Genomic DNA, 27759 nt, shown 5'->3' with positions numbered 1-27759 from the left:
TTAAATATTACTGTACTTTCTGAAAGATTATATTTACGCATAATATTCCAGGTCAGCTGGTGACAGTAACGCGCTCTCTGTGTCATTTTCCCAACCGCTGTAACACAAATGAAGAAGGAAACAGGAAGCGTCATTTCCTCCTGCTGGCGAAAGCTAAAGCTACGTTGGTGTCATCGTCTTATCGGTTTGGGGTTTGACAACAGAAACAACAGTCTTATTTCGTGTCCAGCCACGAAGACCTGTTTTCAGTGGAGTCTCTGGAGAGGTATGTCTGTCCTACACGCCCTCTGGTTTATAAATACCAGAGATGTGAGGGTCCGCTCTCGTTAGTAACCTAACAGTTCGTGCTAGCCGTTGCTAACGCTAGGTAGCTAAACATAGCTTCGGCCTAAGTTAGCTAACGTTAACAGTACACAGAGGCAGGGCTTCTCACCAGCTGTACCTGCTAGCTTCATCGAGTTAGCCTGGCTGGGCGGACAATAGTGATATGTGTGGTTAATAAAAGCCGGCAGTCACACATTAAGTTATATCATTGTGCAGTTTCAAGGTGGTCTCTGCTATGTGTTAACAGGTGGTGGTTTAGTATTAAGTGTGAGATATCGAGCTAACGTATCGATCTGCTCGGCTAGCCACAGATTTAACAGTAGCCTAGCTTGTCAGGCAGCGGATTAGCCTGAGCTAACATAAATTGCGTTAACGCTAAGTAGCCTGTTTTGTTAGGAAGTGACGCTGACATCATTTCAACACTGTTACAGTTCATGTACAGCTCAGTAGCGTTATATTGTCAGCCGTGAGCCACATGACAGTGGGGCAGCAGGCAGTGGTGCAGCTGGCTGATAAATAAGTTATCTTGAGATCCGTGGGCCGAGGTGGAAAGGCACTTTAAAGTCCATTTAAATCAAAGTCATGCTGCCCATACATGTAACAGTATGGTGTCAAAATACTAGTACTTACAGTATTTCTGTTTTCAGCTTTAATACTTTCACACCACTATTTTTTTAATGAAATATTGTACTTTTTACTGGAGGAAGCCTGGCAAGTTTGTATGTATACCACCATTCACCAAGGCAATTCAGAGTTTACACGAGATTTAAAAAGAAATCAATACAAAGCAAAAAGAAACACAAGGCAGTGTTGGAAAGGCATATTTAAATAGGATTTTAAAACAATGAAAGAAACTGTAAGATACAGTCGAAGTGGAATACAACAGAGCAAAAGTTACAGTGGTGTTACAGCTCTGTGAAGGATATAGCCAGATACTGGTGCCTCTGTGTATCAGCGGAACATTTCAAGACATCCAGTCAAGATCAATTTTGGTTATCTCCCTTCTGCATATCCTTTAAATCCTCAGATGAACAACAACGGGAATAAGAGAGCTCCAACCACAGCCACTCAGCGACTTAAGCAGGATTACCTCAGGATAAAGAAAGACCCTGTGCCTTACATCTGTGCAGAACCTCTCCCCTCCAACATCCTAGAATGGTAAGATCTCCATACCGGAAAGGCCCTCACTAAGAAATCACCATCACCAAGCCAATAAGTTGCATTTCAGTGCACCAATTTGGACTGTTTTATGTTATCAGTAGAGATAAAACAATCGGTAGGTCTGATACTTAATCACTGAGTCACTAGGGCTCTTTTTTAACAGAGAAATTGTCTATATAATAATATTTGAATATGTAAAATGATAAAAACAGGTTAGATTCTCATAAAAAATAAAATGTAAGTCGACCAAAAAACATTTTCAATGCATCAAACACTGTACTTTACCCTTTCATTTGTTTTTTGGTCATAAGAGGAACTAGTGATCAGGGTCTTGCGAGCTTTTGCGTTTGTGCGACATTAAGTTTAAGCTCTTTTTTTTTTTTTTTTTTTTTTTTTTTTAAATATTTACTTTACACAAGTTACCACAGCTTTTGGTTTCATCTAACCACGTTTCAAAATAATTGTCAAGCTGTGTTGTCATCCACACTTTCAGAGTAACTAGGGCGTTGTCTCTGTTGGCATTAGTGTGTAATCTGGCATTAGTTTTTTTTAATGGAACATTTTCATTGCTGCACATATCTTAAAGAAGGTATCTGAAAAACCTGGACTTTGTATCCCAAACCTACATAACCAGATACCACCAGAGGCGTATCCACCAAATATAGTGATAATATATTAATATTATTAATAATATATTTAGTCAGGTGATGAATATATTTGAAGATTTCCTCATTCAGGGGAAAGCCTTCAGTAAGAATTTATTTTCTAAGAATCTGACATAATCTTCAGTCGTGCGTGTTAATCAATAAAAGTTTTTATTTGTCACTGTGACCATTCATTACTTGACTTTCTACCTGGCTTCCTACTTTCAAAAGGTGTGACATACCCAGAGTGTTCAAGGTATGACAGCACACCTAAGTCAAATGTGACATCATGTCTGTTTTGATATCTGAAAAAATATAACATCATAGGCATCTTTTTTTTATTGGACCATATTTTCCCTCCCTACTAGTAACATTTTATCCCATAATTTCTTTGGAAGGAAGGCTTAGTCATGTTCAGGTATTTTCTCTCTTTGTAATAAGGATGGAGGTTTTGTGATTCATGCGCTCATATCATGGTCAGATTTTAGAAATAAGGAAGCAAATCAGTCATTGCTAGAAAGTCAAACAAAGCCAATAAAACAGACAAAACAATCATAAAAAGAGATGACAGTACTTTTTTGGCTGATATAAGATAAGTTACCAGAGAATTTACATCGGTCTTGAATTTGGCCAGTGATGCCACAAGAATAAAATCAATGACAATAGCCTGTGAACTGCATATAATTACACCTCTGCGACTGTTTCTGTTTCAACTTTGTAGCACAGAAAACTATTTTTCATTCATTGTCCATGCATTACAGATAGACTGCAGACAGATTACTTGTGCCCTGTTCTTGTGATGTTGCAGCTATATCATATGTTAACCAGACAACCAGGAGGCTCCTTTTTACGTTTAATGGAAGAGTTGAAAAGAATTGAAAGAAGAGACACTGAAGTGAAACAGTCTGTAGAGAGTTGAATTTTAGGCCATTGCTAGCACATGCTGGTCTAGAGGATGGAACTTTAACCAAACGTACTGTTATTTTTGTTCAAATTGTTGTTGAAAATTTAGCTGTCAGTAACAGAAATATTTCCTGTCTTCTCTAGGCACTATGTAGTCAGAGGTCCTGAGAAAACTCCATATGAAGGTAAAACCCACAGATGGTTAAGCGACACATACTCTTCAAGTAGCTCCTGTTAATTGGGATATTCTTTGACAAGTTCCATCATGCTGATCTCTGTGGTTTGTCAGTGATGAGAAGTGTGAGTGATTGAGCTGTGTTTTCTGTTATTTTTGTCATTCTTAGGGGGATATTATCACGGAAAACTCATATTTCCTCGGGAATTTCCTTTTAAACCACCAAGTATCTATATGATAACACCAAATGGAAGATTTAAGTGTAATACAAGGTAAGATTGTAGTTTTATTATTGTTGATGTGAATGACAACTCAAGATTTAAAGAGAAAGCTACTTTGGTTTCTTGTTTTAGAACTTGTCGGCCGCTTTGCTCTCTTTTTGTAACTTTCCTTGTGTCCTCCACAGATTATGTTTGTCCATCACAGACTTCCATCCAGACACATGGAACCCTGCGTGGTCCGTCTCCACCATCCTCACAGGTCTCCTAAGCTTCATGGTGGAGAAGGGCCCCACCCTTGGCAGCATTGAGACCTCTGACTACACAGTGAGTGCAAACAAATGACCATAAATGCAGCATATAGTGATGAATCGCCTGTCGTGTCTTAAATGTTTGATGTACTTTTTATTTTTTTCCAGAAAAGACAGCTGTCAGCCCAAAGCCTGGCCTTCAACCTCAAGGATAAAGTGTTCTGTGAGCTGTTTCCTGATGTAGTCGATGTACGTATGAGGTGAACGTCTTGTTGTTTTCTCTTGTCTTTCTTTTTTGTCGGCCTAATATTCTCCCATTTCTACCCTTCCTCCCACCAGGAAATGAAGCAGAAACAGAAGGCCCAGGAGGAGTTAAGCGCTCGCACTCAGCCCCTCCCCTTACCCGACGTGGTTCCTGATGGTGACCCTCAACACGCCCACTACGGCCTCCCCGCCCTCAACGGCGGTCCTGTCCCCCTCGGGGGCGCCAACCCCGCCCCTGGCCTGCAGCAGGCCAATCGCAACCATGGACTTCTAGGTGGGGCTTTAGCCAACCTGTTTGTGATCGTAGGCTTTGCGGCGTTTGCCTACACAGTCAAGTACGTGCTGAGGAGCATAGCCCAGGAGTGAGAGGAGTCGGTGTGGTAGGGCGGCGCTCCCCCCTGCAGGTGAGCCAGCTAGTGGACTCGACATTCTACAAACACACTACGTGGGGGAGGGATGTTCAGTCCTGGGTTAAACCCCTCCACGACCACCACAACCACCACCACCACCACCACCACCATGGACTTTGGAAGACAGAAACTCAAAGCCAACCCACCCAGGAAGGATTGAGAGGAGGAGTAGGAGGTGGGGGAGTGGACGGGAGTGGCAGTTGGGCCGGGGGATTGGAGGGGCTTATTAAAACGGTTGTGATCCACTCTGTGCTCTGTGGTTTATGTCAGCAGTTAGAAACAAACTTGGCTCATGGGTTGTGGAAGAGTGCAGAACTGAGGACATGGTTTGGAAGCAGGTCACAACAGACAGATGCTGAAACGCACCATTGTTGTCCTGCAAGGTAAACAATCACAGGTAGGAGCTTATTCAGTTAAGTAGGTAATTCTCAGAGCAGGTGCCCACCTGCCTGTCACCTCTACAAGAAGTGTTCCTGCTGCGGTGTTTCCTGATTATACATCAGATCATACAGACTCTTCAGGAAGTTGTCGCATCGGCAAATGTTTCCAAACTCTAGGGAAAAGGAGTGCCACAAAGACCAGTTGTGTGGCATTTCCAAACTAATTTGACCTTGATTTGCATTGCAGGCAGTTGTGGCACTGGAGCCAGTTTCCATCCTTCCCATGGAGTAGCGTAAAGGTATCAGATTTCAGTGACATGCAAGCGCAGTTCAAGAACCGGTTTCTCTACCCTCAATTTCATTACACAACAGCTGTATATCTGGATCAGATGGAAATGCAACAGAAAGTAGTTAAGAATGTGTCATACGTTCAGTCATATAGACACAGATGATGATTTTACACGCATCACGTAAAGATCTCTTTGCCACTGTGTAACAATATCCCTGTCCTCAACTACCCGTCAATGACTGACTCGCTGATAAATGTTGAGGTTTTATGTGTGCCAAGAATACGTCCGCGCACTTTAAGCACAGATGGAACTTCAACGGAACTGCCTTGTGGTTCATGTTGACCAACGGGTTTTTATGATCTGTGAAAGGTCGGTAGGCTTGTTAGCAGTCAGTGACAGAGATACAACTGCCAAACTACATGTAAGCAAAAAACAAAAAAGTCCCAAAACAGTACGCAGCAATGTGATACAAGTAGAGAGTCACCCTTGTAAGTGCTTGTGTATCTTATCAGTGGGGTCTATTTCCTGCACCAAAGCTTACATGTGATGAGCAAGTAGTGCAGAAAGAAGCCTTCCTACAACAGTATTGACAAGTGTATTTATATCTGCATTTCTCTTTATGTATAGATAAAAAGCATCAAACTCGGCGTGTCAGTCTGTGAAAGAGCCACTGATCTGTGGTCAGAGTCTGATGTGAGTCCAGACGTTCTCTCCTGTCAACCCATGAGCCAAGCAGTGAACCCAGTGTCTGCACAGACGTAAATAGAGACCAGTACCTTTTTGAAATTGGCATAGCTGACCAGTATAGCACCACTCTATATAGGTCCAAGTAAAGAGACACATGAAGAGAACCAACATTTTATTTCTGTGTATTATTTTTTTCTTTTTGATATATTTTTTTTCTTTGTGTTTTTGTTCTCTTTATTTATAGAAACGGCCTCGGCTTGTCTGCCAAGGAAATTTTTAGTGTCTGCTAAGCGGAGCAGTGCAGGCAAACACACACACATACACACACAGACAGGCTATGGCCCAGGCTCACACAATTGCTGATAATTTACTGTTGTGCATTGCATTTAGTAAAGATGGCTCTACTGTGTATCTAATGTTTCAACAGAGAAATGGTCTGGAAGCAGAATATTTGCCTTTCTATTGCTCTTTTCTTGGCACCATCTTTAAAAAAAAAAAAAAAAAAGACAAACATGATGATGATGATGATGGGAGTGCGTTTGTGTGATTATACAGCAAATGCCCAAATTTCCATGCTTCAGTTAATCTTGTGTGACATTGTATGTTTTCATAGTAAATGCAAATAAATTACCCTGCATGGCAGGGCATTTTAGAAAACCTTCCTCCAGTCTGCGTCTTTGACAAATCATACTTTGAAATGTCCATGAACATTTAGCGAGATGTCATATAATGTGACCAAAGTTTTATTCTCCTCAAATAAAAATGTCATTCTGATAAGAATGACATGACATTGACATTTTGATAAGAAAGCAACAGGGGAGTTAAGTTACACGCACACTTGTTAGTCGGAATTCCACGGAAGGCTATTATCCTTCAAGCGCTTCCTTGGAAGGATTGGAATCTGCGCATGACAAGATCAGTCACGTCCGCAGGGACTGCTTTAAAAGCACCTGAGCCAAGCAAACAGTCACAGCAAACCTCAGTCAGCTCAACAGACTCTTTACCTCCAGTAGTAAAGAAGTTGACCTCACCAATCCTGAAAGTAAGTATTGTTCTTACAGGGCTGCCAGATGCTTTTGTATTGGACAAAGTTTTGACAAAGTATTTTTGTGTTTCTGATGCTGAATATTTGATGTGAAGTCCATTTTTACTGATTTCTGTTTGTCATGTGCTGCAGGTGGTTTGAAGAGACACACTCTGCTTCCAGTCTCTGCCACGTCCTCCACACCATCAGCCAGCATGTTCATAAACGAAGAGCTTGAATGTGTCGTGTGCTGCCACGAGTTCTCCCGCGGCCACCGGGTCCCTCGGGTCCTCCACTGCAACCACACCTTCTGTGCCCCCTGCCTGGAGAAAATGTCCAAGCAGGAGGGGGTGATCCGCAGCGTCTCCTGCCCTCTGTGCCGCTGGATCACCTGCACCCGAGCCAGCCTGGCCTTGCCTGCAGCCCTGTGGGTCAACACGGAGATCTGGGACCAGATTACGCACGAGCAGCAAGAGATGGAAGAAGAAAAGGATTTAAACAACACAAAGACCCAACTCATCAAGCCAACACTGTAAGTGCATTCTCAGTTTATTCTAATAGATTACACTCCTGTAACAGCAACTTGTGGCTGCAGTGTCATTTCATGCAAGCCTGATATCTGAACACCTCCCTCTCTCTCTGTCTCTCTGTAGACCCACTTCAAGACACACCGGTTTCATGTCAGCGCTGCAAAAAATGTTTAGCTGTGTGCCGCTGCATGAATGAGACATGAACGGCTGCTGACAGTTGAACAGCAGAAGAAATGGCAGCGACATATGAATTTCTCATCCATGTGTGACCTGACAGACCTGGTAAATGTGGCGGTGCGTTCACAGCACAGGACTCCGTGCAGTTTGCAGGAGCACTGTTGTTACGGACAGACACTGCCTGTGTGTTGTGAGGAGCGAAGGCCTTGTTCTTTTTGTGCTGAGCTTAGAAGTGGATTTAAAATGGACTGCACTGACTTGAAGTTGACAAACTGATTTTTTTTTTGTAAATTAGTTTGTTTTTTTACGAGTAACTGTGAAATATCAATATTCGGTCAATCCTCATTTGTTTCCCAAAGCTGAATTTAATACTCTGCTTGAGTGTGTTTAACTGTGAGGAGCTCATTCTTACTTAGAGCGCACAATTCAGTGGTAATAGGGAATGTTGTGTTTTGTTGTATATTATATAATGTATTGTAAATTATCCTCAAATTATTTATATATGCATGTATTTGTTCACTAGTTTGTGTCACTTTGCCCACCTGCGTTTCAAAGAACATCAGCATGTATCACTGACATGAAGGATTCTTATCCTTAAAGTCCTCCTAAATTCTTCACCACAAGTTACTCAGATTTATTTGCTAACATAAATAAAACTGAAACTGAATGTTATCTGACTCATTTCCATGTTAAGTTAGTTCACAAGCATTCTTTGTGAGGAAAGTGCCACTGTTTGGGACATGAAGAATAAATGTGTCAGTAACCAAAGATGGGCAGCATTTCAATAAATTTGTTCAAAAGTAACTCAGTGGTGTCCAGTGTTTCTGTCTCTTGGTTGAGGTACTTTTTATTTCTTCATTCAGTCCGGCTGTGTCAGAGAGAAATCATGAATATACACCTTTACATTTATATTATCAGGTTCGTAAAAGAACACAACAGCATCAATGCAAGGCAATGTCTGCTGTTTAAACTATTTTAAGTTGTAGTTGTAGTTGTAGACAGTGCAGCCGAACAAAAAGGTAATTTAAATCAGTATTTCTGCAGCGTGTTGATGAGAACTTGAGAGGGAAAAAGAGATGGCTTTTACATTTGTACATTTGTGTGTGTGTGTATGTGTGTTATTTATTTATTTGTTCTGCCTTGATGGTCTTTTGGATCCCTTGAAAGGTGCTGTAAAAAAAATCGAGCCATTATTATCGTTATTGTTTTAACAAGTAATAAATCATATTTTGTAAAAATACGTCAAATAAAACATGATAAACAGTAATGAGTGAATTTCACAAAACCTTATATATTATATATTAATACATAGTGTCATACAAGGACATTTTCATGTTTTCTCAAACAATACACTACTTTTTAAAATTATTCTAATTAATAATTGCACTACAATTTTTTAAACAAACTGTAAATATTGTGCATATGTGTGTAGTCAATGTAGTACACATTTTGCATGATTTCCTTACCCCATTAAAGCTGCTATTAATTGACTTTCTGTATTTTTATGTTCCTGTAGTTGGCTTAATATAATCATTAAAAATTGAATGATAAATATTAAATATAACACTATATGTCAATATGTTTGACACTCACAAATAAGATTTTTTTTTTTGTTATTTTCTCCCATTTACCGTATGTCTCTGTTTGATTTTCCTAGCACTGAAGGTTTTTCACAAATGCATCAATGCTTTCCCTGCAGTATAATAAAGCAATTCAAGATTTTACAACTTAATTTAATGTGAAAACATGAAAACATGTTCAAACTAACACGCTTTATCTTATTTATACTATATTACTGAGTGTCTACAGGTGTCAGACATTTAAAGCTTTTTGAGAACTTTCCAGAAAAATCTGAAACAAATTTTAGACTGATTTTTGGACAAATCATATTTTTCTTATTTATCATTGCAGGTGAGTATAAAGGTCAGTGGTATAGATGTGGATTTGTGCAGAGGAAGGTTTATGTGGGAATATAGTTATTAGAGTTGAAGTAATTATGAACCATAAAGGCAACCCCTCTCACACTCAGTTCCCTGGAAAGATTTGTTTTGCATGCAGAGGCAAACTATGCTGCTGGTGAAATTTATCTACCCTGTTAAAGGCCTGACAAGCCTGTTATCTAACTTTATTGTCTGCGCTCATGTCAGCTGCTGGACAGGAAGAGTGACACGATTCAAAGATCATACAGCACTATTGACAGTGCGTTCATTAATAATGTTGGTAGACAGGAAGCGAGGCATAATGAAACACCATTCTGGATTTGTGGTTATTTTTTATTGAAAACAGTGACAGTGGGTTATTTGAGCTGAAACCTTTTTTTTCCCTGAATTAGTTCTACCAAATAGCCTCTTAACTATACTATGTTAAGATGAAATACAGTTAAATATTCAGACATTACAACACAAAACTGATGCAAACACAACAGGGAAGGATTTACTAAAAAGCTTCCAGTACCCACAGAAACCATCCCGAGATTCACCTCCTTTAACTAAGAGACGGTGGCAGGAACAGATCAGCTGTGTTCAATGCCAACAGCGTGACTGACGTGTCCACACTGTGGTAATAATTCATCCATATGTGAAAACAATGGATTCCAACAAAGAGAAGACTGAAGCCGAAGTGGCCACTTTTGCACATTTTTTGGGGGGTGGGGGGGACACTGTGTGTGGTTACTACTTTCATCAGTCATTGTTACGGCTGGGTAACAGTACTTGATACCTCTAAAGGTATCACCCAAAATAACCCAGTATCAAGTAGTAGTGAAACCTCTGCTGCCAAAGGATACCTGCATTCGATCATTTTTGTGCTCGGGTCACAAATACAGACTCTTTGTGTGATTTTGCGCGCAGCTAATCATGGCAGTCTTCGACTTCATGTGACGTGATTGGCCCACTACCACAGCAGCTAAAACCCCTACAGTCTGGGGTGTGGTGAAGTCGAGAGAGGTGTACTTGTCAGTTGACAGTTCAGCGTGCCGAGATGCCGCCAGAAAGTTTGATAGGAATTTAAGTGTTAAACTGAATGCTCATCCATTCACATGTATCAGAGTAGATGTAGAAAAAACGTATCAAATCAAGTACTTGATTAGTATTGGTATCACTTTATGAATACTGGTATCGAAATTTTTTAGATGATACCCAGCCCTTGTTATTGTACAGCAGTGTGGGTAGTTTGTTACAACTTTGTAGCGAGCATTTCCAAAGTGTCACGGGGATAAAACAGGACCTGTTTTTCTTCTACAGTATATAAAACAGTAAAAACTGGCCATAAATCTGTTTTAATAACGAGCAGGTCCTACACAATAAGGATTCACAGATATAGATTATTTTTCGGTCCATGTGAAACTGGATTTTTTAACATTTTAAAAAGAGTAAAGTAGGGAAGAAGGATAATATCTCTTTTTTTGTAACTTTAAACAAAAGCTTTTCACGTCATTCTTTAGGATGGTGTTTCCACTCCTCTGTACTTCATAAATACATTCAGCACTCAGATGATGCAGTTAAAAAAAAAAAAAAAAAGTTTCTATTGCATAAGGACATGATAAATCCTGCCTAAACACGGTCACTACATTAACAGACTATCACATGTGCACTTAAATTAACATGTATCCATCACAGTTTTCATCACATCTTTTCTCTTATTCCACATCTTCATGGGCCTTCCTCTTCTTCTCTCGCTCAGACAAAACATAATTTAAAACATAGTAAAAGACATAATTGTGAGTAAACAGACATGGGTAAGGTACAGTCATTATTATGTTAGCTAAAAATACAGGGCCTCGGTGGATTAGTGTGAAAACTTTATAACAAGGCTCATGAGAAACTAATGACTCGTAACTCTTTGTCAGCCAGCTCTTCAATAGCCTCGTGAGTCAGGCGTCTAAAAGCTCGCCTAAAGTGTCGTCGCAGCTTGTGACAGGAGGATAATCTTTCTTCACACAGAAACCTCGTGAATAACAGGAGTAAAATACATTTACCACAATGCCTTAATTATACATCTGGATAAGATGGGGATAAAATACGGGCTATAAACAATATAGTTAAGGGAAAATAAATCGATATGATATCAAATAATATCAAAGAACATTTCAAAAACACTAAAACGATCCAAAAGAGCATGTAAATGTGTCAGAGGTGAAACGCTGCCTTGAGTCAGAAGCAGCAAACAAATAAGTGACCAACAGTTATTCTATTAGAGATACAGTTTAAATGTCCCTTTGTGATAGTATGTGGGGAAGTAGATTTTTTTTCTTTGTTCAAAGTGTGTGTGTGCGTGTGTGTGTGTGACTCCCTATAGGTATGGGTACTGTGTGAGGCGCCTGGGGCTCAGCTGGTAGGCACTGTAAGCCTCAGCCCGGGGCGTCACACTAACGTAGGGAGAACCAGTGGCAAACTGATGCTGGTAGGCAGCAGGGAGGCCATGCAGCAGACTACTGACAGAGTCCTTACGACTGGCCGAGTCTCTCCTGGAGGAGGATGAGGTGTACGTTGCTGCATAGGCGGAGGGGGAGTGTCCGTGGCTGGCGTGACCACGGCCTAGCAGCTGCTCCATGGCCTGAGAAGCTGAGGAGAGGGCGGTGGAGGCCGGGTAGGCGTACAGGCTGGGGCCAGGGGCCGAGGCTGAGGCCAGAGCGGACACCTCAGGGAAGTTGTAGTGAGAGGAGACGGCCGGAGGGAAGGTTGGCTGGCGACGCAACGATGAGTCACTGTGGGAGCGCTCCTGAGATGAAGACACCACCGGCTGAACCTAAAAAGAAACAACACTCAGTGAGCGACTGAAGAGAGGCATCAAGAAGAGGGCTGAGCAATCTTCTACATTCAAAGCCTCTTTTGAGGTCATCATATTTTACAATATCATTACCTTAAAAAAATGTAAATCATCTTTTTCCCTCTGTGTACAGAAAACTAGGGAACCAACAGTTTTTTTAACTGCAATGAAAATTTTGTTTATGAAAGGCTAAAAACCAATTAAAGCTACAAGCAGCGTTGGGCGGGACCTCGGCCTCTCGCTGCCAGCCTCCAGCTCAGGTAGACAATGTGAATTAGCCTCTCCATAAGAGTCCAAATGTTGATAAAACAAGCAATGTCAATAGAACGCAATGTCATTTTTGACAATTAACCCATGACTTGGGAATAGAACTTTGATGGCTTCTGAAAACCAAACTACTGATGACATCCATCAGTCAATCAATTTTATTTATAAAGTCCAATATCACAAATCACAATTTGCCCCACAGGGCTTTACAGCATACAACATCCCTTTGTCCTTTGGACCCTCACAGCAGATAAGGAAAAACTCCCTTTAACAGGGGAAAAAAACAGTAGAAACCTCAGGAAGAGCAACTGAGGAGGGATCCCTCTTCCAGGATGACGGACGTGCAATAGATGACGTACAGAACAGATCAACATAATACGTTAACGGTAATATGTATGACACAATGAGACAAAAAGGGAGACAGAGAGAGAAAGAGAAAGAGAGAGATGCAGGACAGAAGATAATGTTAAGAGCTTACAACAACATTAATGAAAGTAATAATATTATAATTATAATTCTGACTATTGTGGTACAATATGATAAGTATATATTAATAAATGATAGTATACTTATGGGACAATAATCATATTATAATCATACTGAGGTTTGCAAGACACTGTTGCAAATAAAATAAAATAAATGCTATGTTAGTGTTGATATGGATGTCTGGGGGCTGTGGCTATATAAATACTAAAAAAATATTGTGTGTGTGTGTGTGTGTGTGTGTGTGTGTGTGTGTGTGTGTGTAACTGTGTAGCTAAAAATTGCAAATTATGAGCTGCAGGTTGCTGCAAGGTTACATTACTGCAAGACTCATCTCATCAAGACCTACAAATCACACGCTCGCCTCTGACCTAAACCCAACAGGAAGTGAGCTATTTGCCCTTTCAAAGTAAGATTTCGCCTCAAAAATGCTCTTTCTTCAAAATCCTTTAAAAAACAAATCCTCCTACACTGTTTGAATGAATTATGATTTACCTTCTATATAATAAATGTTGGATGGATTTTTTTTTGTATTTATCACAGTCTGTATGCAAGCTTATAAGCCAGTATTATCTTATCAGATAGAGATATACTGGTATTAGCACACATACTGGCAGATATGTAACAAAACTTGTTTTTTTCAGTATTGCCATTACACTGTTTGTCCAGCAGAGAGCACTTTAACTCTTTGACTCAAAGAACACAAGTCTGTTTTTCAACTAAGAAACTTTTGAACTCTTTTGTGAGTACATTTTAAGAATCCATGCCAAAAATGTTTGTAAATTCACGACCATTTCCAGGCCTGAAAAATGTTCTTTCTAATTTCATACATTCTCAAGAAATGTTATGACCATAGGAATCCTGTAACTGTGAACCACAGTTGGTACGTGACTCACCTCAGCAGCAGTGTTTGTCACTTTGATTAAGATACTGAAGAATATACACCCTTTCCCATAATCGCCTTTTGTCTACCTCCTGTCTGGCATATGAATGCAATTCTTTGTCAACCTGTCACGTCAGTTTAATGTTTATTAAACATAAAAGTGATTATGGCAACCTTAAAGCTCATTAATCCATCTGCACAAAAGAAGTCTCACCTGGCTGAGGTTTAAAGGGTGTGACTGGCTTGGCACCAATCCGTGACGCTCCATGCTCTCTCCTGAGCTGCAGGGCTGCCGGTTGGATGATCTCTTAGGCTTCATGTAGTTCACTGTGAATTAAAAAGGTAGTAAGTGTTATTGAATCATATTGCTTTCATGACTGAGATAAAATTATTTTCTGATAACACACAGACAAACAGTAGATGAGTGACTTTCACCAGTTTCCAGGCGTCCACGTGAAACTGCTCCTCTCTCAGAGCCCTGGGTTTTGACTGAAGGTGCTACCACTGCCAGAGACTTGGCCTGGCGTGATGACATGGTGCTAGTTGGGTTAAGTGTGCGGGGCAGAGGAGTCAGGGGGCTGGCTGTAGAGGAGTCTGAGTCGTGCACCGTCACACAGCTGATAACGTTAGTGCGCTGGCTCAAGCCAACGCTACATAAACAGAGAAACAGTGTTATTTCACAAGAAGCCTTGGTCTGATCTACTGAGTCAAACAAGCCCTGTTTTTCCATCAATCCCATAGTAGAAAATCATCATGGTAGTGTAGGATAGTACCAGGATGTAGGATAGTTTTTGAGCTACAAATAATGGACTAGCACTGTTGCATCTAAAATAACAGACATAGGATGCAAACGAGACGCTAAGCAAACATGGGAGTATCTTGTCCTCACCTGGCAGGATGGAATTTGCGCTCGTCCTCCGTGTCAGTGTCACTGTGAATAGTGATGATGCTGACCGCTGGGCTGGGTGTGTCAGAGATGACGATTGGCTGCGACAATGTGGCGCTAGGTGGGGTCACACCGCTGCTGCTGAGCAGTGATGCAGCAGATATACCCCTAAACAGAGAAACAATAGAAAATGTTGAGCCTTCTCACCCAGCAAACAAGCAAACATAATTTCTGCTGTGATAACAGACAAAAAACAGAATCTGAAGTCATGCGCAGAAGTCGTATCATTTAAATCTACTGAACAGGAAAAAAACTCAGAAAGTTGCAATACACGAAGAAGAACTATCCTCCAGATAAAATATAACTCTACAGTCAACCACAAAAAACTGTATTATCTGCATAAAATACTGAGTTGTTTTAACGGTTAACTAATAAATACTTAAAGTGAAAATGAACATATTATTTGCTTTAACTTGTCATTAAAGATTAAAGATTAAAGTTCCACTGACTGTCACACACCTGAGTGTGTGAAATTTGTTCTCCGCATTTGACCCATCCCCTGAGGGATGCCGCGCTCAGGAATCATGTGGTGATCTAACCTCCCAATTCCAACCCCTGATGCTGAGTGGGAGGCAATGGGTCCCATTTGTTTTGTTTTTTTAAATAGTCTTTGGTATGACCCGGCCGGGGATCAAACCCACAAACTCCCAGTCTCAGGGCGGACACTCTACCACTAGGCCACTGAACTGGTAATTATGAAGTAAATGTGCATTGCACAATGTAACAGCTACAGAATAATGACACCATTGGCATTAACTGGTTTCCCGTAAGCTTTGCTTTCACTTTGCCATTCTGTTTACCACTGGGTACGATCTCCCTGGAAAATGAAGGCTCCATTTACAGCACAAAGGAAGCGCGTCAACCATTGCACAACCTGGTAGCTGTGGGAAGCTTTACCCAGTTACGAAAGAGTACCATTGGCAGGGGGAGTTTCCATTTTATATTTCTGAGTGTTAAGCATTACGTAAGTGACAGCTTAAACCCGAGGATGACAACTCAATAATCTAATCATGAATCAGAGACAAAAACTGCACGGCGCAACAAACCTGTTTCTGTTTTCTCCACGTCTGGCTTTCACTTTCTTCCTCTCCTGCTGGGTCCTGGCTTGGGTTGAGCCCCTATGAGGGTTGAAGATTAGCTGAGTTAGTGGTAGACAACAATGGTAAAATGTGAACATGAAACCTATCCTCAAAGAATGCTTAGCTTTTCTGACAATGTGTCGGAAATGTGTGTATATATATATATATATATATATATATATATATATATATATATATATATATATATATATATATATATATATATATATATATATATATATATATATATATATATATATAAAATTTTTTTTTTTTTTTAAATCAAATTTGTGTCTTGAGACATTTCAAAACTAAAATTACCACCCTGCGGTTTGTATGCCTCCATGACCAGTCAAGTTGCAGTTATAGTTTACATCCATGTCTATAAAAACATGAATGATTCACGCACATCTTCCCCTGGGCAACACAGAACATCTATACAATCAGTGGAGCTAATTAGTTCATTCTTGAATCCAAGTGGATGTTTGCGCCAAATTTCAGGAAATTCTCTCAGGGTGTTCTTGAAATATCGCGTTCATAAGAATGAGAAAGATGCAAGGTCACAGGGACCTTTGACCACCAAACTCTAATAAGCTAAATAAGCGTTTGTGCCAAATTTGAAAAAATAAATAAAATTCCCTCAAGGCCTTCTTGAGCTAACATGTTCAAGAAAATAAGACAGATGAGGTAACAGTGACCTTGACTTTTGACCATCAAAATGTAATCAGTTCATCCTTGTGTCAAAGTGGACGATTTGCCAAATTTGGAAAAAAAAAAAAAAAAAAATCCCTCAAAGCATTCTTTAGATACTGCGTTCCCAAGAACAGAATGGACAGACAACCGGAAAACATAATGCCTTCTGCCACAGCAATCTCCGGCGCAGAGAGATAGATAAAAACTATGACAGAATTCTCTCGAATAAACGTAAAATATAACACACTAGTTGACATTTGTGAAACACTAATCAGACCGTTCAGGCTTGATGATCGTTGGTTGACCCACCTCCAGCTGTGTCCCTGCTGCGTGGAAGCATCTGAGTGAAGTGTTTCCATGGGTGATTCAGTTACGTTTGACTGGTGGGCAGAGCTATGGATAGCCACACCTGGGACCTGCTGCCATGATGACGGTATGAGGATCTGCTGGGTGCCAGTGGGCCAGGCCTGCTGAGAAAAACAACAGACACTCACAGTTCCATACATGTAATATCAAGGATGAGATATTAATGAGTCAACACAATTGGTATGATTGCTGGAATGGGCCAGACAAACTGAGCCATGCTGAGAAATAAATCCAAAGAATGAGGACAAAGAGGCAACCAACTGGCCAATCTGTTCCACAGGCAAAAGCACAAAGATAGATAAGCGAGCAACCTTTCCCAAGCCATTCTCTTATTATAGCATTGCCCTGCAACAAATGCACGAGATGATATCATGCAAAGCACAAACAATGAAGCACTGTAAACAGTCAGATCAGGTATAAAGACAATTATACACAGGACCATGGTGCCTGTTAAAGAAGAAATACTGAAGAAAGAGATTAGTTTAGTTCACTGATGCCAAACAGTCTGCTGATAAGCTGTCTGGGGTAAAGGCATGCCACATGTTCTGGGGCTGAAACAAAAGATGTGTGTCAGAGAGTTGGGCTGCTGAGTAGGGATTTTTAGTGGGCTTTGTAGCTGCAACCTCCTTTGCTGAAACCAAGGAAGGACAGGACAAGAAAAGCTGCAAGCAAAGCGCAGACCAACTCAGCAACACATGCGCTCCATGCCCTCAGCACACCTATGGGGAAAGAGTGTGGGGGAGGGAATGAAAGAGTGTGTGAACGGTGTGGGGAGGGGGTGTCCTTTGGAGTGGAAAGAGATTGTATATTTTGTCAATTCTGATTGGAATTAAAATAATAATAATAATACCAAGACGAATAATGGTGATTCCAGTCCAAAAAACGGTTTGATTTTCCTACAAAAATATGCACCGGGCAACCATGATTCTGACAACCATGACACGTCTGTGTGTGAAAAGGCAAAATGAAAGGATATGATGTATAAATACAGACTAGCCCCATACAGCGTGTGGCACAGAGGGAGAGGGAAAATTGCATACAAATGAAAAGGAAAAGGCGGAGTGGGGCAGGAGAGAGATGGCATTGTTAGTGGAGGGTGCATGTGCATGTATCTCTTCAGGGATGTCCTTGTTGCTTTACCAGCACTGTGGCTGTGTGCTCCAGGAGGGTGGGCCGACCCACCCCGGTGCCCAGCCCGAGGGGCAGAGAATACTGGGGGGCTATGCCTGCTGAGGATGGGTGCAGGGTGGCCACCATCAGGGGTGTGCAGGAACCCTGGAGGAGGGAGGGAGGATAGGGGAGGGTAGCGTTAGGGCACGGTGAAAAGTAACGTCCTTCAAGGCTGAGTCTGAAGAGATGCACACTGGTACCACTGGCCATCTGGACACCTGACCTCTGCAGTGTGCAGCAATTATTCCTACTTTTAGCAAATGGCAATTAAGTAGCTTTTTGAGTCAGATGAGTCTCCCGCATTAAACATCTGGCCTCCATCCCAGATAGGAGACTGGGAATAAGAGAGGCCTGGCCCTGAGTGGCAGTCCAATCAGTCCTGGAAGCAAATCCAAGGCGAGAATCAGCAGCAACACAAACCACAAAACAAGAGTCAGTGGTACAAATGCATTTAAATGGACAACATCTCCACTGAAAGCAAACCTTTTTATTGAAGAATACGTCTCAACCTGCTCTCCACTAAATTCTGGCTCACTCCGCTGGCAGCAGGAAGAGAGGGGGGCCTTTTTGGATGCACTCAGTGTGTCCATGATTGAGCAAAACTGGGCACCATTGCTCTCAGCTTGGCGCTAATGACATGATATCATTCATGGATGCTGCCAGATTTTTTTCTGTAACCCTCAGTTTAGCTTTCTGAATAACAGATGACAAAAACATGTGCTTATGTGCTCATGTGCTCTGCGTCAAGAAAATCTGTATGGAACCGCTGAAATGAAAGTCACATCAGGTGAATTAAATTTCCAACTTCATTTAAGTGTTTAATGTTGCAAATTACAAACCCCTTCCCACATGGAAATTAACCCTTTATGCTACAGCATATGTGCAAATCATGCAGGTTTACTTGGTGCATGTTCTACCCACTGTGGACCCATTCAGATGAGGTCACTCTGCTTCTCATCGTTAGCAGAGGCTCCAGTCTTAAGTGCAGTTCTATGCACTGCATTGAACCAGAAAATTAAACGGAATTAAAGTGAAAAATTACTCAACAGGTAAGTATATACACTTTTTTCAATCTGCTCATATCTCTTTCTCTCAGCCATACGTGCATGCTTTCTTTGTCCATCTTTGTCAAAGAAAGTGTGCAAGAAATAATACAAGCACTGTGTCCCTTCTCAAAAGACCTCAGTAAAAATAACATCACAACTTGATGTTATAAAATCATTTTCAAAAAGATTAGCCCCACACAGACATCTGTAATTTAACAAAACACACACCTTACAAACTCTTACCTGTGTGAGCATACTTGGCTGGATCTGCAACGACTGCGCAGACTGGTTTTGAGGTACTATGGGTACAGAGTTCTCCATCCTCACAGGGAAACTGGAACTCTTACTGGATGGCTGTAGCCCTGAAAAACAAATCCACGAGCACATCAATAATTAACACCTAAATCCTGATAAAAAAAAAATCTAATATAGTACTTTACATGTACAACAGGTATCCCTTAAAGATATGAAGCATCTTATTCTGGTTTTTGGTGGCTATCTTCACTGGCATGCCCTCAACTGAAGTGATGTAGTAATTAACAATAATCAACATGTTGGCAAAAACAGCCCAGCACCAATCAAAGGGGAGGACACACTGAACACCCTTCTTGGTGATCAAATGGGAATAAACCAAAGTGAAGTTTCTTGGCATTTGATAAGCCTTCCACACTGCTGCAGCCTCTTGTGTTGTTTTTCAGTGTGATGGCAACTTTATCCTTTACCTTGAATAGTGGAGGGTGGGCAGACGATGAGAGTCTGCTGGAAGGGTTCTGTCTGGCTACACAGCCCAGCAGGACGCGTTGGAATCGGGACGCTCTGTTGAGCCAGCCCGGGAATGTTGATAGTCGCCTGCTGGTACAGAGCTGGCTGGTAGTTCAGCAAAGGCACCGCTCCCCCCGCAGAAGGCACCTGTTGGAGAAATTAAAAACACCATTGATTTACACTAGAAGAACAACAGGTCCCTACCTATGTGTAAGAATTAGTGGTGAAGATATGGGTCATACCTGGTTATGCTGGTTGAGTTGGCTACTGAAGGTAACAGTGAGGTTGCCCGCTGCAGCACTGGGGACTGCATTGGTAGAGTACAGGGATTTGCCACTATCGTAGGAACTCCGACGCTTACAGATCTCCATGTTCTGGAAGCAGGACTTCACACTGCAGGGGATGCAGAAATAGTGTTTCAGCAATTACAATTAAATTAAGTCTCGCTTAAACCAACATGTACATGCTGCAAAGAACATCTTCACATCACACACTTACTGTGAGCTGTGCGGATAATCCATGAGGTGGCTCATTGTGACAAAGGGGTGACCCAGAGTTTTTGTAGGTGTGATCCTTTTGTCTGCATCGAGACGGAGCATCCGCTTCAACAGGTCTATAAACTCTCGCCTATCAGCCTTCTCTGCCAGCATGTCTGTCCCCTCCAAATGAGAAGACAGGTTGACCTGGAATGAAAAAAAAAAAAACAAACACTCAAATGGGTCAAATATTATGTGTATGGTGTTTATGTGCAGAGAAAAAACTTTGTGTGAAGCACAGAAACTCAATTAGGTGTTATGTAAGAAAGCCATGTACCTGCATCATGTCATCCAGACAGTTGAAGATATACTTCCTGGCCTCCTTAGACTTGATACCCATCTCCAGCTCGTGCTCTGCTGGTGTCTGGAAAATAAAAACCATTTCTGTTTATCATTGTGTGCCAAAACTATTTCTCATAAACATTAAATGACATAAGTACAATTCAAAACAAACATCAGAGGGAGCATCAAGACTTCTTTATATTTCAACATAGTTTGCCACTTTCTGATATTCCTAATATTCCCTTACAGCCTACTTAATGTACAGATTGCCAGAAGGGGTTGGGGAAAAAAATCAATTCTTAGATGCACTGCAATACTCTGTGCAGAAAATTAAATAATCCCAAATTTTTAACCCAGTTTTTTTGCAGCTGGTTCAGAGTGTTAAATCTACGTCAGATAAGGAGGAGCCTGTTAGTGAATGAAATCACTCTGATTGGCAGTTCAGCTCAGTGCAAAAGAAGAGAAATGGAAGTGAGGAAAGTAAACAAACAGCGTGTTATTGTTTACTGGCGCTTTATAAAATATGCTTTGTTCTTTCAACATTGGATTGCGTTGTTACTGTGCTAACTGGCTAACTAGTGTCCAGTTGAAATGAATGACAACTACAGACTGATATACTGTCACCTGCTGATATGGATGGGTTATTTCCTCTTACGCAGACGCAAAACGTTATGTGCTGTCTGGCCATCGGTTGTAGTCTTTGTGATGTTTTCAAGTGCAACTTTATGGCTGAGACATGCGTGACGTGAGGCAACAGAACATTCTGCTTTTGTGGTTCTTTGATGTCAGTTTGGTGCGTCTAGGCCTTAACATACACTTCACCCATTTCTCCTCTCTCCCTGTGCTCTGCTCCGACCATGTGTGTGTGCGGACGGAGTGGAGCCATGCAGAGAAACACAGAGAGCAGAGAAACTAGCAAGTAGTCCCACAGTAAGAAAAAATAAACCGTGTATAAAAATAAAAAAAAATTGCTGCACCAAGATGCATCAATAATTGTTTTATAATCGCATCATGGCCCTATAAATCATACCTGAATCAAATTGTGAGTAAAGATTCCCACCCCTAATATTCGGCAGGATTAATAAGAATAAATATTAACCTTAAGCCTCCAGAGCGGATAGCTAGAGTCAGGTCCTCGATTGAAGAAGCGACTGGTCTTAGTGCCGGCGCTTAGCAAGTACTCCGCAGGCAGGCCTTGCGTCTGAGAAATGTAACGGATCTGGAGACAGAAAAACAAACATTTAAGTTTAAGAATGAGAGACAAAACAGTAAGTTCCGGGGATATGAAATCTGACTAGTTGCAATACCCTTACAATTTGTAGTTGTGCTTGTTCTTCTGCTGCACTTTGGTATCTCTTGGCTAATAACAACAACCAGCTGCTCTGAATTTAAGATTCTGCAGAGCACCTACAGTGCTTCACGACATCCTATCAACTAACAACTTGTGGCTTCTGTTTTATCTCATAGGTTAGCCTCTCTCAGGCACTTGCACATTTTTTCCATTCCCAGAAAATGCCTGGGAAACACTGCCATTAGTACTAACCTGGTCATACTCAGAGGCTCCAGGATAGAGAGGCCAACCCAGAAACAGCTCAGCGATCACACAGCCTAGAGACCACATATCAATGGCCTCACAGAATGGCAAACCCAAAATGATCTCGGGAGCCCTGGACAGTAAAGAGAAGGTCACAGAAATAGTATAAATGAAACAGAACTGAGCTACAAAGTTGTGTCATAGTATCATGACTCATTTGTCACCACTCATCCTCATACAATTAAAAGAAAAGGTGTATTGAGTTTAAAGAACGCAGCTGTATTTCTTGTCACTGACCTGTAGTAGCGAGACTGTAGATAGGTTGAGCAGACAGCTTTGGACACATGACTTGCTGAGCCAAAATCAATGACCTTCACCCTGTAGGGCTGCCTAAGTGGGTCGACCAGCATGATGTTCTCTGGCTTCAGGTCGGCATGAATCAGACCCAGACTTTTCAGTTTCATCAACGCCGTAGCCACCTAAAGATGCAAATGCACAAATATTCATCCAGCTGCAATACTAAAGGTTTATAGCAGCAATAACAAAATAAAAGTAATAATACAATTGATTTAAAAAGGTTCTTTGAATGTCTGCCACAACATTTTCCAACCTGCTGTAGGATGGGCCTGATGTGCCGTAGAGGGAGTGGGCTGAACTTGCTGTGCTTGAGAAAATCATAGAGGTTCTGCTCCAGCATCTCAAACACCAGGCACGTGTGACCCTTGTGCTGGAAGCATTCGTATGACCGCACGAAGTTGTACTCATCTGCGTTCTCTGCACTCAGCCGGTTCAGGATACCCACCTATCAAAGAGAAACAAATAACACCATGTAACCTGTCAATACAGAGTTGTTAAGTCTTGTTTCATATGTAAATTGAAAATGAAAATGCAAGGAATTGCAGAATAATGCTCTTGTGTTTAGGCCAGTGGCTGCAGGTTTCTTTTAACCAGTTTGCTCCAATATGATTGATAATAGTGCCCCTTAAGCGTACCACAGGCAGGGAGTCACTTCACATCAGTTGCATTCCAATTTTATTTTTTAATTTGCTTAAGTGTGTTGTTCTTCATGTTAAGATATATTTACATGATATTTTTTTCTGCTGGACTGCAACAGCTGGGCCAGCCCTATAAATGCAAAAGTCGGCAACTGAGTGAAGACTGACTGAATGATGAAGTTATCCCATTAAGCTGAATGCCACCTCCTCATGTATCCATTACAAACAAAAGCCCCTGTTTCAAATGCAAAGCTCTCTTAGTATTCATACATAGTAAAGCCATATCAAGTTTTGGCCTAGTCTAGACCTAATCAGCTGTTAGCCTTTTCCTATTATTACTTATTAAAATAGTACTATTATTTTAGTAAAGAAAATTACCTCTGCACAGCCGATACAGGGGATCAGGTGCTGGTCGATCGCAGGAACATCTTAAGTAACATATCAAAAATAGACTGAATAGACTTTACTGTGAATTTATTTAGAGCGAACAACGCGTTTCGCCTGTGGCTTCTTCAAGTTCACTCATCACATACTATTAGTATTATTATTTTATTTATATTGGTTGACCTCTAATAATAGCATCTGTGAAGCAAGTTGAAGCAGGATAAACACTACAATGACCATAGTTTAATAGTGTAACTGATCATTTCCAGCACTAAGGGAGCCTCTGACAGAAGGAGATGCAGTGCTAATAAAGATGTGATGTTGAGCTGCTTAGACTTCTTAAGCAGTGCTCGTTGGAACATTGCATGGCTTTGGAAGCACTGACTTTGTTAACCATTTTTCGAGGTTGACCAGTAAATTGGCAGGGTCTACATAAATTTTACATATAGTCACATTGCAATATTAATGCAGCAGCCAACCAGCAAATACTGTGCATGTAACTTATCAAAGCAGGATACCCAAATGTTTACTTGACAAAATAATGTTTGATTACCTCAATCTGGCCCTGACGAGCATACGATGGATGGTTTTTCAGGATCTTGATGGCCACAATCTCATTGGTGCCCCTCTTCCAGCACTTGGCTACTTGTCCAAACGTGCCTCTTCCTAAAAACTCCAGCACTTCATAGCTGCAGGACACGGAGCAGAGGATCTCGTGTTGCACCAACTGATAATCCCCTTCCCCGTTGGAGCTGCTGCTCTTTGTGGTTGGAGCTGAGTGGGGTATAGACTGGCCTGTACCTCCTCCACCACCACCCGTACGGGTGGAGTAAGTTGCTGCAGGGGCTGAGAGCTCCTCCAGTATTTGGACACTGCCACATCCACTCCCACTGCCTTCATTGGATTCCTCAATCTTCCTCTTCTGCCCGTGCCTGTGCCCCCTTGTTTCAGAGGATATCTCAGTATGAGCATAAGAGGAAGATGTTGCCTGCTCTGTTACACGCCGGCTGGATCCACGGGGAAGACTACCAGTGCTATCAGCTGCCCGCACAACCACTTGACCTCTGGAGCCGGGTGCTGCAGGGGGGAAGACCAGAGACGGGGCAAAGGGCGGCACGGCCATGGCTGGGGTAAAGGTGTATGCCGACTGGCCTGCTATGGAGCTGTAAGCTTCAGTGGTGGACACATCCCAGACATTGCTCTCCACCTTCACCTTCTTAACCCGGCAAAAGGCACTGGAGGAGATGGAAGGAGGAGAGAAGACCTGTAGCTGAGAGCTCATAGCTGAAAAGAGATGAATGAGAATTAGAAAGAGATACAAAACAGAGACCCTAAATTATTTTAATAAATTCTTAAAATTATGAATAAACGTTTTAACTGATTGATTACTCCACTGATGGAAAAATAATCAGCAACTGTATAGATATAGATCCTTTATTGTCAAACCTTGTTGGAGAAATCCATATAGCACCATATAAATATTACACACTCACTCATCACATCACTGTCACAGTCACATACACACACATTCATATCTATATTTTTAAAATATAAGGGAGAGCTCCAGGTCGCTGGGACTATGCGCGCCGCCATCAACCAATAATAAAGTATTGATTATTAGTTAATTGTTTCAGTCATTTTTAAAGGAAAAACACTAAATGTTCTTTGATTTCAGTTCAAACTTGAGATTTTTTGTACTGTTCCTTGTCATATTTGACAGTGAAATTAATATAATTTGGGTTCTGGGCTGTTGGTTGGACAAAATAAGTAATTTCAAGATGTCACCTTGGCTCTGAGAAACTGTGATGGGCACCACTTCTTGACATTTCAAAAAACTAAACTAATAATTAACAAATTAAACCAACAGATAATCATCAGATTGATTGATCATGAAAATAGTTAGCTGCAGGAACATTTATAACTTTCATTTGGTAAGGTTAACTAGAGTTGTACCGATACCAGTATCGGAAATGCCTCTGATACTGCCTAAAATGCGGTATCGGTGAGTACAGCCTATGACCAATCCAATACCACGTAATGCCTCACGTCATTACGCACGCTACAGGCAAACGAAACAGAAACGGAGCAGAGTTTAAAAAGCATTCTACTGTAGCCTTTAAAATGTCTTTTTTACCAAATTGTGTGGCTGCACTTTAAACTGTGTCTTGATGTCAACACTGGATAATAATAATTAAAAAAAAGTTTTATGGCATTCATTCTACTATTATGTATTTACGTCTTAATATTTTACATATAGTTTTAGGAGTTGAGACATACAATAATTTATATCCCATCCATTTTTATTTTATGCGCTGGTATTGGATTGGTACTCGGTATTGGCAGATACCTAAGGTTCAGGGATCAGAATCGGTATCGGGAAGGAAAAAGTGGTATCGGTACATCTCTAAAGTTTACAGTGTTGTCTACAACAGGTTTAGTTAGGTGTCCCTAATAAACTGGCAACTGTGTGTAAATTCCAATAACCTTGACATCAACAAAAACAAGACTGAGATATACTCTTACAACATATTGTGAATGCCACAAGTGTGCAATTTGTATTCTGTCAACACTATGTATTTTAAGAAACTGTAAGGTATTATCAGAAGGGCTGGACCCAGACTGCACATTATCGTAAGAAACTGAAAGACAGAGTTAGAAAAAGTTGCTGCAGACAAAACAATGTTATACGGATGTGTCGTGGGACAAAACAGTATTTCCTGAAGTGGATCACGTGTACTTTTTTATTTATAAATGCAAACGTGAGGGGATTACATGGAAGTACATTGACTTCCACGTGAGTTATGCACTGGCACAAGATCATGCTGTTTTCATATTGATTGTCTTTGCTTCTAATAAAGCCAGTTTGCATTTTGGGTGACCCCTCTTATTTAAGTGAAAAATAGATAGTTCAAAGTCAATCATGCAAGCCACAGAAAACAACCACCATAAACAAACGTATATGCCATGATGACTCAACTCTGGAAATTACATACACTGACAGGTCGGCTCAGGCAGCGTTTAACTGCAGTGACAAGCTGGTAGACCAGTATCTGTTGGGTCCGATTCCCGGATAAGCTGTTTAACTTCCCAGTTAGGAGAAAACAAAGTCAATATATGTTTTGATGCAACCGACAACGCTAATGATCTGTGTACCGAACAAATAGGAGCTGTCAGGGTGACTGAGGACACCTGCACCTCAGTGGGAGTCAAGCTGTTATCGCTACTGTTTACATAAATACACAAAATTATATCAATTGCACGTTTGGTCGTAATTTTATTGGCCATCGACACTTTTATCCCGTGACACAGCCAAATTTCAGGTCCGAATCAACAAGGCAACATTACTTAACTCGCTCATGCTAATATGCTAACGCGTTAACTTCGTGAAAATATGGCGTTTAAGGATTAGTGCTTTATCTGACAACAATGAAGTTAACGTAAACGACACATACTGCGTGAAAAGCAACACTGAACGATAAATCAGCTGTGACATACCGGATTGGACGTTATTACAGCGTCGAAAAACGGCTTCGTCCAAGGTTTAAATCCCACTGCAGTCCGCTGGACAAGCGTTATCCGATTAGCTTCCGCTAGCTAACGTTAGATGCTAGCTAGGCCTGCATTGTTTCTTCAGTCGATGGAGAGCTAGGCAGCAGCAGGAGGCGTTACAGTGCCGAGTTTTCACAAGAAAAACACCTAGGTCTCATTGTATTGTTCCGTTAAATCACCTAGTCATCAAAAATATATACATTAGTTGATTAAAACATGATAAAATCTACTCTATATCCGCCTGTCTTCCAGCAGCAAATCCACTTTTCACCGGAACAACCACGTCCTTATATCAGCTGCGATTCTTACGGCATTTCCGGTTACTACCGTAATTACCCTGAATTTGGCAGGCGCTGCAATCAGAGATGAGGACAATTTCTAACAAGACAAATATCTTAAGTGGATTTAGTAGGGATTAAATGTAAGTCAGACGTCATATAAGGTGGCTCCATTGTCGAAGGATTCGATCGAGTGACACTGCAGGTCGTTTTACACATCAAGGAAAAAGGTCATCATAATTTTACGGTAAAATGAAACTGACGTGACGTCAGTAGGGGGAATATACCAGTAATTTTCCTG

General features: G+C 41.1%; 3 protein-coding genes across 6 annotated transcripts; 2 read left to right on the top strand and 1 right to left on the bottom strand.

Annotated features, from left to right (window-relative positions):
• Positions 1-127: 127 nt before the first annotated feature.
• Positions 128-6218, top strand: ube2j2 (ubiquitin-conjugating enzyme E2, J2 (UBC6 homolog, yeast)). Its single transcript, XM_049560827.1, has 7 exons — positions 128-265; positions 1352-1482; positions 3177-3217; positions 3377-3479; positions 3614-3752; positions 3845-3925; positions 4016-6218. The coding sequence occupies exons 2-7, from the start codon at positions 1352-1354 to the stop codon at positions 4304-4306; spliced, it is 786 nt and encodes a 261-aa protein (XP_049416784.1). The 5' UTR covers positions 128-265; the 3' UTR covers positions 4307-6218.
• Positions 6219-6667: 449 nt separating this feature from the next.
• On the top strand, positions 6668-8242 carry LOC125879218 (RING finger protein 208-like). The gene is made up of 3 exons (XM_049560961.1): positions 6668-6749; positions 6885-7263; positions 7385-8242. Exons 2-3 carry the CDS (start codon positions 6947-6949, stop codon positions 7455-7457), a joined length of 390 nt encoding a protein of 129 aa, XP_049416918.1. The 5' UTR covers positions 6668-6749; positions 6885-6946; the 3' UTR covers positions 7458-8242.
• Positions 8243-9690: 1448 nt separating this feature from the next.
• Positions 9691-27463, bottom strand: hipk1b (homeodomain interacting protein kinase 1b). 4 transcript variants are annotated; one of them, XM_049572659.1, is made up of 18 exons: positions 27127-27463; positions 24185-24915; positions 22863-23054; positions 22550-22731; positions 22262-22385; positions 21818-21937; positions 20714-20800; positions 20399-20583; positions 20143-20293; positions 19861-20047; positions 19382-19500; positions 18063-18197; positions 16866-17026; positions 15831-15902; positions 14728-14892; positions 14274-14488; positions 14053-14165; positions 9691-12184 (listed from the first exon to the last, which is right to left on the bottom strand). In XM_049572659.1, exons 2-18 carry the CDS (start codon positions 24911-24913, stop codon positions 11729-11731), a joined length of 3393 nt encoding a protein of 1130 aa, XP_049428616.1. In that variant the 5' UTR covers positions 24914-24915; positions 27127-27463; the 3' UTR covers positions 9691-11728. The 4 variants fall into 4 exon arrangements, with proteins under 4 accessions (XP_049428616.1, XP_049428624.1, XP_049428634.1 ...); XM_049572667.1 differs by having other exon boundaries at positions 16866-17023; XM_049572677.1 differs by lacking the exon at positions 18063-18197.
• Positions 27464-27759: the final 296 nt, after the last annotated feature.

The sequence above is a fragment of the Epinephelus fuscoguttatus genome, linkage group LG1 (genome assembly GCF_011397635.1).
Source record: "Epinephelus fuscoguttatus linkage group LG1, E.fuscoguttatus.final_Chr_v1".
Lineage (NCBI taxonomy): Eukaryota > Metazoa > Chordata > Actinopteri > Perciformes > Serranidae > Epinephelus > Epinephelus fuscoguttatus.
This window is presented reverse-complemented; position numbering and strand designations above follow the sequence as displayed.

Excerpts from the sequence above, each read along its gene's own strand:
- hipk1b (XM_049572659.1), bottom strand. The coding sequence starts at position 24,913 with ATGAGCTCTCAGCTACAGGTCTTCTCTCCTCCTTCCATCTCCTCCAGT. Across the intron at positions 20,584-20,713 it reads GTCTGGATGACATGATGCAG|GTCAACCTGTCTTCTCATTT; the intron begins GTACATGGCTTT and ends TTTTCATTCCAG. Across the intron at positions 20,048-20,142 it reads AACTCAACCAGCATAACCAG|GTGCCTTCTGCGGGGGGAGC; the intron begins GTATGACCCATA and ends TTTCTCCAACAG.
- ube2j2 (XM_049560827.1), top strand. The coding sequence starts at position 1,352 with ATGAACAACAACGGGAATAAGAGAGCTCCAACCACAGCCACTCAGCGA. Across the intron at positions 1,483-3,176 it reads CCCTCCAACATCCTAGAATG|GCACTATGTAGTCAGAGGTC; the intron begins GTAAGATCTCCA and ends TGTCTTCTCTAG. Across the intron at positions 3,480-3,613 it reads AGATTTAAGTGTAATACAAG|ATTATGTTTGTCCATCACAG; the intron begins GTAAGATTGTAG and ends TGTCCTCCACAG.
- LOC125879218 (XM_049560961.1), top strand. The coding sequence starts at position 6,947 with ATGTTCATAAACGAAGAGCTTGAATGTGTCGTGTGCTGCCACGAGTTC. Across the intron at positions 7,264-7,384 it reads CAACTCATCAAGCCAACACT|ACCCACTTCAAGACACACCG; the intron begins GTAAGTGCATTC and ends GTCTCTCTGTAG.